General features: G+C 32.2%; 1 protein-coding gene across 2 annotated transcripts; it reads left to right on the plus strand.

Moving 5' to 3' along the window:
* The first annotated feature begins 1,591 nt into the window (after positions 1-1,591).
* LOC124421904 (mucin-17) lies at positions 1,592-12,058 on the plus strand. Of its 2 annotated transcripts, none has more exons than XM_046957598.1 (9): positions 1,592-1,774; positions 7,465-7,557; positions 7,942-8,097; positions 8,176-8,381; positions 8,466-8,630; positions 8,737-9,115; positions 9,219-9,369; positions 9,493-10,099; positions 10,189-12,058. In XM_046957598.1, the coding sequence occupies exons 2-9, from the start codon at positions 7,518-7,520 to the stop codon at positions 11,320-11,322; spliced, it is 2,838 nt and encodes a 945-aa protein (XP_046813554.1). In that variant the 5' UTR covers positions 1,592-1,774; positions 7,465-7,517; the 3' UTR covers positions 11,323-12,058. The 2 variants fall into 2 exon arrangements, with proteins under 2 accessions (XP_046813554.1, XP_046813553.1); XM_046957597.1 differs by having other exon boundaries at positions 1,593-1,774; positions 8,176-8,399.
* Positions 12,059-12,298: the final 240 nt, after the last annotated feature.

Raw genomic sequence — 12,298 nt, forward strand, 5'->3', positions numbered from 1 at the left:
ATATTGATAGATTTTTAATTAAAAAATTATGCATATAAAAAACTTATATACATACATACATATATATATATATACATATATATATATATATACATATATATATATATATATACATATATATATATATATATATACATATATATATATATTTATATAGTCAGAGCAAGAATTTTCAGCATAGATGTACAATGTACTTGTATTCAAGGATTTATACGCTTCAAGACAAGTTACGACTTACGAAATAACAGTACTTTCAGGAACAAAGCGCAGGAGGAGGAATATCGTGCTAGATAGAATCTCATCTTTCCACTTACAATCATGCCTAGATATGGTAAACCAATTTGTGCGTAGGGAAACAATTGATATGAGCGAAGACAAGCTATGTAATTACTGTCATGGCCGCAATATGATACTTTGAATATATAATAACATTGAATATATGTAGATACATATATACACTTATACATACGTAAATATAGTTATTAATGATTACAGATAATAAGTAAAAACCATAAAAGAAATAAATAAAAAATAAAATAAAATAAAAACAAAAAAAGGAAGATTCGAGTGAAAATTGATTAATTAGAATGGTATTATATATTTATTCATATATTTGTAAGATTTCGTATTTTCTTTTCATTTTCTTATCTTCATTTCGGTTTCTCTGTTTCTTTCATCTCCTCTAACTCTCTCTTTTTCTTTTTCTTTCTCCACACTTTCTGTTAACTCTTGTCGCTCCTTATATTTTCACTTTTACCAGTATTCCTTCAACCTCCTTATTCAGCGCAATAGACTGATTAAATGAGAACTAGTAAAAGTGACATTACGAAAGATGATAAAGATACGAATATTTTCCTTCCGACTTTGTTTTAACGAGATTATTCTTAACCTTTTCATTATTAAATCAAAAATATAGTTTTCAATCAGAATATAATACCTATAAAAAAAATTCATGCAAGATTTTTTTTATTTTAATGAAATTCAATCCTAATGATCGATCTTTATCTTCATATTCTCTTAATCTTGGACAAATAGGTGTCTAATTTTTTAAAACAATTTATTATTAGAGGAGTCAGCCATTGGTACAAATTGTTCGATTATGAGATGTTTTATCTCTGTTCAATCTTTCCAGGGATATAGTTTGAGAAAGTTATACGACGGAAGAGTTAAAATTACCTATCCTCACTGAAAAAGATATAGAATTACCAAATCATTTGTGCATGATCTATTGACAAACTTGAGATCAATAAATCGTCTTCTTTTGTGGTTTTTTCAAAACGATTACCTACGTCTCTTTAATGATCACCTTACTTCGCATTACAGAAACGTACGATTCTATATAAGAGTAATCCAACCCTTTGAAGATGTTGAAGAGGTTTATTCTCCTTCTCAATCGATTGAATTGAATTGAAATTGATATCTATTTCTTTGAAAGATTGCAATAATCGTATCGTGAAACAAGTTGTATATGTTTATTCGTTTCTTGCAAAGACTGGACCAGTACGGAGACGCTGTAAATCGTTGTCGTACGATCACCGTTCGCCGTTTCTTAGCTGCATGAAGTGAAAGCCATGATCGGGGCTGGAGTAGAATGTAAAGAAGCCGGCGGCGAGTGAAGAGAGGGAAACCGCCTTACCATCCAGTCACTCCAAGGCAAGCTCTAAAGAATGTCGAGTGCTGTGAATCGCGACAACATCGAATTATCTTTGTGAGTTTACTTCGACTTGAATTCGTCTCACGCTACTACCCTGAGATCGTACGCCAACAACGTTGGGTATGTACACATTAGATTCTATCTGATCTTTATTTATCAAAAATTTTTACATATCTCTTATATCGTCAAACTTAGAATTTTGTTTTGTTATTATAATGTCGTTGTCTCTTCAGTCAATTGTCTTTGAAAAATTCATTAATACAAAAAATTGTATCTAAATTATTTTTCTATGATTTAAATATGTATCATCATCAAAAATATTTCTTCATTTTGTCTAACGTGGATAAGAATAATTTCTATGTATAATACGTATACTGCATGTGTAAATTTGAAAAATATCAGAATGGTTTGTATTTTCGATGATCTATAATAATGATAATGAATTATATATATATATATATATACTGAATTATATATATCATGCAAGGATTTTACTTTATGTCTTCTAATTAGAAATTCAGTAAACGAAAAATCACTACAACGTTTTATAATGCTAAATCTTGAATACGTTTAGAATCTTTAATTACGCTTAATGTCAAGTCTCGTTACTTCAGAATCATCGACGAAGAAAGTCTTTCCAAAGGAAGCAACTTTCGCGTGGTCCAGACACATCGTTCGAATCGTAGTTGCTCTTGGGCCCTATCTTCGTCCCACTGACATAGTTTTGTTATGCAGAGATTTGAGAACACATTTTTTTTTCTCTTTTAACATAAAATAATCATGTATTACCTACATAGATCATTGATGATTAATCTTTTATACACTTTCGATTTATACTCGTTACAAAACAATAGTAAAAGACATGAAATATTCTGAGCACGTAAAGAACGTAGAAAAGAAATCTCTCGCCTAAATATTTCATATTCAATGACGTACATTTTTTCTTGGCTATTTTGAAAGAAACAGGGTGGTGGTGTACCTTATATACGACACACCTAACTCACGTCTCTTAAATAGTGATCGGTTATGCACGTGACCGAGAATAACGTGCGAACGAAAGGATCTTATGAAAGTGACGTTTTGTTGCAATCATATCCGATGATTCGGTTAAGTTTCTTTTCGAAACGAAAACGTAACGAATAAATCTCTTGCGGTCTCTTATCGTAATGAAATGTTTTTAAGTCATTGGAAAGTTCTTTTTGAATTAACATTTTTATTGATATGAAAGTAGTACGATAATAGTAAATTTGAAAGAATAAAGAATGTAGATTTCTATGTCCCAAAATATATATGATCAATTACTGTGCTATTCTTTATTGATGTTCCAAGATTGATAAGTCTTCAAGGACGAAGAGATTTAACAATGAGTGGATTGAACCGAGTAACGTTTACAAATTTTACCATTATAATTTTGTTAAAATCGTGATACGATTTCAAAATCTTTTAAACGACTTTTTCAATATAACCAGGTTCAATGGACCCCTATGAAATCTTCTTGTCTGAACCGGTAACGTACCTAGAATATGCGGAAATTTTCCGATAAAGGAGAAGCAAGCGATGCACATTACTTTCACACTCGAAAAGCTGTCGACCCTGAGAGAGGAGTGGTAGTCTGGATGAATAAAAAGAAACTTAGTTTCATTATCGCCCATCGTTCTTTTTTTTTTTTGTTTTGTTTCTTTTTTTGCGAACCTTGGAGGATATCGAGTTTGGCTACTCATGTGATCCTTAAAACTTGAAAGAATCCTTTAAAGTTTAGTTTCATTCCCTTTTCTTCATCTTTTTCTCTCTCCTGAAGTTGAAGTATGATACATCGTTTTTTTTTCTTTTTATTAAAAAAGATCAATGGCGATCAGTAAATAAAATCATACAGTAAACCATCCTCCTTTTCAGCGTGTAAGGTGTGCAATTTCAATCTTCTAACTGTATCAGAGAAAGTGAATCATTCACATTTACCACATTGAGAGTCGACTCTCTATAATCTACCGTATCATCTGAAACCGGATATAAAACATATATTCATGTATCACTTCGAGCCTATAATAATTATTTCAACAAGGCCATAGGTATTTTTGTAAATGTATTCATAATTTATGCAGGTATACTAAATCGATGTATACTATTAAGATATACCTTTAGAAAAATGTATCTTATCTATAGGCTATTATTTATTCTATGTATAATGAACATTAGAATAATTTATTCATTTATTGGCCCGTTCGTTAGTATTATACCACAGATATATCTATACGTACATACGATAGTTAATTATTCGTATCTTCTGCCACGTTACAGGAATCGCTCGTCTACCAATTGTACTCTTCATTCACACAGCTTTCTATTCTCATACTTTTTTCTTAATGCTTAGTGTATCACGCACAAATATTCAAGTAGTCCTTATATAAGGAGTATTGTCTCGTTAGTAACCACTAAATTCCCCCTTTTACAGATGGTCACGATCCACGATCTCTTTGCTGTCTTTCGTTGAGATCTATCGTATTTTGTAAGAGCTTTGATAGGATTTAACTGGCTCGTTGCTACAAGATTTTACCTATCTTGCTAATGTTTTACAATAAAGACAAATCAATATACTTCCCATTATTTAATTCTACTAGGAAGTAAACATACTTTTTGAGTCATTATAGAATTTGAAGTCTACTCAAGATTAGGATCTCACATCCGTGTAGCAGAACAGCCGATAAAATCCAAGGGAAAGTGCATCTCCTTGCATTGATGCCTATGTATATATATATATATATATATATATATATATATATATAGCTATACATAGAGACTCACAATATATACATCAGTTTCCACCAATCCTAGACTATAGTTCAACTTGTTCATCATTACGATTAAGCCATCGACTTAGCCCGTTTTATATTACACAGTCGGTGAGTCCGTTGCGAGCTACGCAACGAGGAGAAACTGAGCATTTTTCTACGTAAATGAAGTCAGTATTACGAAACTTATGGTATCAAAAAAATTTTTTTTCTATACACCTGGTCACTTTTATAAAGTTAATTAATACCTTTTTCATATAAACACACATCTACTTTTTATTCGGATATCGTAATATTATCCACTTTATTCTTAAATTTTATTTTCTTCGATTTTAACGAATAAAATTTGGATTATCTTAGCTAATTGTTACTGACAGGATATTTGAAAGGATATCTACGCGTTACCATTTTATTTCCGGTAAAAGTAAAAGAAGAAATTAAAATAATAAAAAAAAAAGAATTACCTATATTCGTTTCTTTCTGCACCAACGAGTTTTCCATTACCGTTTCAACTTCCAATACTTAGAGCAAGTCCATTTGGTGGTCTATAACTATCGCGATTGCTAAATCAACATTCCTAACGAACGTTCGCTCTCCTATAGCACTCTTGGAGTTCGTCACGTGCGCGCATTCGCATCCAACATTCGTACCGGTAAATACAGCAAGGAAACCGGCAGACAAGATACCGATTCCACGATGGCAATCCCGTTTTACAGAGAGATATCGTGCGTTCGACCGTGCGAAGTTACGTTCACTGGCCCTCTACTGCAATACTTTTATACACCATGATCGTTGAAAAGTATTTAGTGCACTTTTGCGTGTATTGTGTCTCTTTCCTATACCATATTGAAAGATACGATCAAACGACTCTCAACTTTGCTTTCAAGGAATGTGATCCTAACGTGATAGGAAGTTGGTACCTTACCTTGTTAAGTTACGCTTCAATAAATTCAAAGTCGTTTTAATGATAATAAATATAATTATGTGTAATTTCATATACTGATGGTTCGTCCAGTTTGGCAAGTTTGCCAAACAGCATTTCTTCGAAGTAATTCTGTTATCTTGATACCAAGGACGTCTTTCGTTAATGCACTTGATTCTTAAATTATTTTCAAATACATGTTTTATAGCCGGATATATAGATTATAATCGTAATATGATCGTATAGGGGATGATGATGATCGTAATATAATGATGATTGTAAATATCAAGCGAATTTGTTATAAATATTACACAAATGCATAACTTACTGCTATACTTTCACCTATTTTTCTATTAATTATTATTTATCGATAAATCCTAAATGAATGATTCTATATAATCAGAGATCAAGAACGTATACATATATACAGAAATTCCTATCGCTCTCTTGTAAAAGTGAACATGTTTCTGACGTTTTCATCGTATATACATACATATGTACGTATTATCGTGCTTTTTCTCACGAGTAGTCTCGCCTTTCGTGGGATATACATAAGTATGTATGTATACTTACCGGTGCAACCTCAGTATTGCGCGACGATGCTTGCGCGATGGTATTTGCGCGATGATAATTGTGCGATGATAATTGTGTTATGGGATTCACATGACCCGGTAATATGCGTGGATAAAAAGTTTCGATAAAAAATTTTTTACACATTATTCGCACGATCATTTCTATACAAAACTTGATAAACGGTTTGATCTTACATTACTATTATCAAGTTTTACTTTGATAATTTTACGATATGATTATATATTAGTATATATATATATAACAATAGCATTATTATTATTATTACTATTATTATGCTATTTATTTTAGTTGACCTTTTAACACATAATTTTTAATTTTCTTTTAGAAATACTTAGGAAACAAATATGATACTAGTTATTAAATAAATATTAAAGCGGTAAATATTAAAGTATAATCATAATCTTGTTTCAATACTAAGTGTTGTAATCCTTCAACTACATACATTTACGGATCAATTATCTGTTTATCTGTTTTTTATATAATTAGTAATGTTGCAAATAATATTTAATCTGTTTATCTGTTTTTTTATATAATTGGTAATGTTGCAAATAATATTGCATATATGTTTGGTCAATTAAAAAATATAAATAGATAATTAGAAAATATTGCACATACCTCGTTATACAATTTAAAAGGAATTACTATTATTATTATTATTATCATTATTTTATCTAGATAAGAACTATCACAAACGTTCGATCTAAACTCAAGAATATTAATTTAAATATGTATCTCGTTACTTTTCACTTTGTCTTGCGGTCTCCGCGTGCACGCGACAATCCGATCTGCACGTGACTTCGGTAAAACTCCAACGGTCGGAATGAATGAAGCAATATTCCTGTATAATTATGGATTATGGTTTTAAGTTCAGGGTTTTCTAACATTTTGAAATTATATTGTGGAATTTTCGAAATTTATTCATTCCTGATGTCAATGAACTTCGGTCATAATAATCGGTATATTTTTAGTATGTTAATGAGAAGTCTCTAGATCTCTAAGAACTAACATCTATCGTGATCCAAGTGTCTTTGATCGCACGTGTGATTTCTCCAGCTTTCTAAAAGACCTATGAGAATCTACAAGAATCTACAAGGAAATATTTTTTATAAATTTGTAAATTACGTCGACCAAAACTAATTATACCAGATAATCCATCGTAATTAGATTTGTGTTAGATTAATGAATGACTATTAGGAAGCTGCTAAACTATAGAATTTGTAAACTCAGTAATAATAGTTAACTTAATTCGTGTCACGTTAGTTACGATCGTGCTTGAATATTAATCGCTTACTATAAAGTGAGCTATCTCTCGGGGATAAATTTGAATAGCAATGAGAAATGAAATTCCATTGTTACCATTATACGGTCATTTTTGTCAACTTTCAAGGTCAAGGAAGTCGATGAAACAGTGAAATCCTTTTTATCGAATTTTAAAGATAAATTACATTCTACGACAATAGAACAAGTTTTAATAATAGTAGACTTTAAGATAATATCTTGTGTTTTAGATTAACCGATTAATATATTTAGACGGATGACGTAAACCAAAACATAAAAAACAATGAAGCTGAGGCATCTTATATTCTTAGTTTTTACTTATGGTAAATATAATTAATATATTTTTTTTCTTATAAACATTTGTTATAACATTTATATATATAACGTGTTAAAATTTATTAACTGTAATACTTTTGTAAACTGTAAACTTTTGTTATAAACATTTTGTAACTCTGGCCGAGATTTAATTTAAAATAAGAAAAAAATTTATTCTTTGAAATGAATGCAAATTTTTAAAAAATGAACGAATGAAAAAATTCTCTCTATAAATTATAAATAAATTATCATAAGAGGATCTTCCTTTATTACGAAAAGATTATTTTTATATCAATTTATATATTATTTCATTCCAAAAAATTTCATCAGCTTATTAATACAAATTATATAAAAAATATTTATATACATTTAGGTTTTTTGTTCGTTTTTAGTTTTTGTCTATTCAGGACAAATTTATAGCGTTAATTCAGTGGATCCTGCAGCTGTAAAAAATGATTTTACGACACAGACAGTTTACGGATTCTTGGATTTTACAACGACGATCGGAAATACAGTTATGGTTTTCAGCCCTCAAAGTTCTCCACCAGGTTAATTCTACGATAAAAAAATAGCTATATTAGTTACCATAACTTTTATATTATTGTTGCAATCGTGGATTTTTATAGAGGGAGACAAAACAAAAAGTCCTGGACCAGCGATACAAACAAAACCTGTCGAGAAAAAGCCCATTCCAGATATTCAACCAAGTAAAACCCATAAGCCAAACAATCAAGGAGAAACAAAAAAACAAGTACAGAAAAATTCGAAAGTTGTGATCAATTCTGTGGTCCAGCAAAATATTATCAATTTATCCGAAGATAAACAGAAACAAGTAATCAAAAGCGAAGTGGTAATCAATTTTAACGAAATTTACAACGTGTGAAATATCAAAAAAATAAATAATACTACGTTCTAGAGCTCGCATACTCCTATAAAAGCCACTACGGTGAATCCTGTCACTTCTTCCGTCGTTCAAGTCCAATCAAAGGAAGAAATTCTAGGAGTAAAAAATAATCTTGCTGAACCTGAATACGACTATTTATCGAAACAGCCAACTGAAGTCATCGACGAAACGTACAAGGTATATATCTTTACTTCATTAGCATATTTCTACCATTTACTTTTCTCTGATAATTAATCTTTTGAGTTATTATATATGTGTATATATATAATATCATACATTTTAGTTGATCAATCTGAAACCTTCGAGTAAAATCGCTTCGAAACCAAGATCTGCTGCACGAAGAGAAAAAGAGAATCCAACTGGGTTAGTAACAAAACTCGGTGGTACTATTGTTAAAGACGGATTAACGACGGTTCATGAAACAAGTGTAATTGGCACGTACATCAATGGAAAGTACGCGCAAGTTTTACAAAGTTCCTCGCGTATTATCGTCGGGACATCCTCGAATTTGGAGGGCAAAATAAGACCATCGAATACTCTCAGAATATTAAAGACGATTGGCCCACAACACGGAAAGTTAAAGCCACAGTTGGAGCCTACGCCGACAAGTCAACAAGAAGAATCATCTTTACCATTGGAAATTCTATTCAGTGCACCGGCAGGTTGTTTATTTCCTTTAAGAACTTATAAATAAATATTAAAATTAGTAACTTGGATAGGAAAAACTATAAAATGCATATTTTTTTTTTTTTTTCTTTATAACAGGTTCTTCCGTACGAACAACTCGAAGACATTCGACCGCCAACGCTAACCGTCCGAAATATCGTAGTAAAACTTCTGAAGATTATGATAATGCCGAGGTTCAAGCGAGAACATCAACAAAACAACGTGCTACCACGGCGCGACCAAATTACAAGTATATAAATAAATTATACGATTGATCGTTAGATAATAATAAAATTTCTTCTGTAAATGTCACGTTACGTAGATCTTTTCAATCATTGGGAAAACTCTTGAACACACTTATTTCATATTATAGAAATCGTGTTCAGAACGAAGGGAAATCATCAACCACGACACAGGAACCACAAACGACTCGTCGTCGTACCAGCTTCAGACCAAGCAATCAGGCAAATTCCTCCCCGAGGCAAACCAATAAACAGAAGAACCAACAGCCACAGCAACAACAACAGCAACAGACAACGTCAACGAGTCCTTTGCCTAAATTGAAACTTCCAAGAACTCAGGGTCGATGGTCATATAAAACTACTCCTAAACCAAGAATCACAATTCGTAAGCAAGTCGATGAGGATGATTCACGTGTATCAACCGAAACAGTTATAACTGAACAGGCATCAACACCAGGTGATGATAAAGCTAGCAGTACTACTTCCGTTGGAGTCATTACGACGACAACTACAGCTACAACCTCTAATGGTCAACGGAAGGCCCCAGAAACGTCATTGTCGAACGAAGAACTCGATCCAAGCGAGTCGGAAGATGTACCTCACGTTAGCGTACAAGATCAGATACACGCGGATCAAACTTTACCGATAGAAACTCTTAATGTTGAGATTTCAACGGCCGCCAATCTCAATGACGTTTATTTTGAAATAGCCACGATTAAATCTCCTTATACGTTCCAGGTAAACTAGATTTAATTAATAACAAATGATGATTTAATTATATGATATAAAATACAAAATATCGTTAAAATCATATTCTTTTCTTTTAGGTGGGAACTTTACGAAACACACGTTACATAACGGTTACGTCTACAATGAAAAAGTCGTTTGCAGTACCTGAACCTACGAGTACTTTGCCAATGACGGAACCTCTGACTGAGAACATCTTGGCAAATACAGGAGCGGCTTACGAAACAAGTCTGCCACTTGATTCTTCCGTAGCTACGCTTCCAGCGATATCTTTAGATGCTGGTCAAGTAACACCACCGTTAGAAACACTTACGGAAACATTTTCGACTACTCAAACTCTCTTGAAAACTCATTTGTTACCGGTGATACATGATGGCAATACCACAAAATTGACTCTCGTTCAGACCTACAACATAGCTCGATCGGTTACCGCTACGAAAACTCTACCACCGATGGAAATTTATCAATTTATTCCTAGTAAAACATTGAACGAATTCAATTCAAAACTGGAAGAGGCTGGAAGCGAGCTTCATTTGGAATTAGATTTCGGTGACGAGGACAGAGACGACGAAGATATCCCTAAAAGAATTGTAGCACCTAGCAGTGATGTATATTCCGAATTAGATCTTTTCAGATCGGTGACACCTACAAAGGTAAAATCAGACACGCCTAGTACTAGTTCAGCCGAACCACAACTTTCTCTCGAACAAGCACAGCAACTTGCTTTGCTTAAATATTTTGGGCAACCTCAACAACAAGTAATCACGACTTCGAGGCCCGTCGTAGTGCTTGAAACCGTTTACGAATCTCATGTAATACCAATAGTTAATAATGGAAATACGCATTACTCGACCTTATCTAGACCGGTAGCTACAGTACCAAGGACATCCTACGAATACTCGACATCTACAATTCCACCTGTTCTTCCACCTCCAATACCTCAGGTACCACTTTTTCCGCAACAACAACCCCAATTTACAGTCACAAGCGCACCGCTCGTCACACAAACTTTAGTGACCGTATCAGACTCAAGAGTGCTCAAACTAACATTCGGAGCAAAGACGGCATACACCACATTGTTCTCTACTAAAGTAGTACCGACAGAACTTACGACGTACGTGACGAGCACCATACCTTTACAACCAACCATTCCAGCTTTTCCTGGTTATTATCCTCCACCAGTTGGTTACCCTCCTTTCCCTTACGTAGGATAATAATCCTTGCTTTGTTCTATGGAATTCTTGCAAGGAGGAAGCTTAAATTACACTTTGGTTACGTAGATGCATGTTAGATGAGAACTTTTCTAGTACTTACCTACATAATGATATTTTTCAAATAGCATACATCTACTACCTCAGACAAAGGTGCTAAAAAATATCAGCTTCCTATCAATTGAACGAGTTACGAACAAGTTACAAACAAACAATTTCTCTTTGCTCATCATTTCATATTTAATGTGAAAACATCTTTTCATTTATTCGTTAGAATTGTTTGAGAAAAAACAATGCATGTTCATATCATAAATTTAACAATTTAATTATCCTTCAAACATAACCGTGACATATCGAATATTTTTAAAATCTTTATTTATATGTTCGATGAAATTGAATTACAATTAAAAAAAAGATTATTAAGAAGATAAAACTCTGGGAAGGAAGAAAGAGAGCGATCATGAAGAAAGAATTAGCCAGATCATGGATAAATATTGTAGATCAGTACAAAAACGAAGAAATGATTTAACAAACATTCTTCTTATCGATATCAGGTATTAAGGGAAACTTTAATATAAGTATAATTAAAAAATACGCATATACCATTTTATGTTCTGTTGGCAGAAAAACAAATTTTTGTAAATAAGTTATTAAATATATTATATTATCTCTCGTGTATTATTGTATGTATTACGAATTTTGTAAATAAAGTTTTAAAAGCTCTTACAATCTTCCTCTTGGTATCATTATTTTTTAATCAACATGTCTATTAATATATACAAATGATTAAATTAATTGCATGAATAAAATTTGTAATGCAAACATAACGAGATATTAAATTCTCGTTCTATCAAATGATATTGAATAACCAATAAGCCTTCAACGCTCTATACGCACAACAAAAATGATTCAGGATTGGTTGATTTCTAAAGCATTCTATAATACCCAATATAAGACATCTTTCATGAAAAGATATTCT

This window comes from Vespa crabro, chromosome 2, assembly GCF_910589235.1.
Source record: "Vespa crabro chromosome 2, iyVesCrab1.2, whole genome shotgun sequence".
Lineage (NCBI taxonomy): Eukaryota > Metazoa > Arthropoda > Insecta > Hymenoptera > Vespidae > Vespa > Vespa crabro.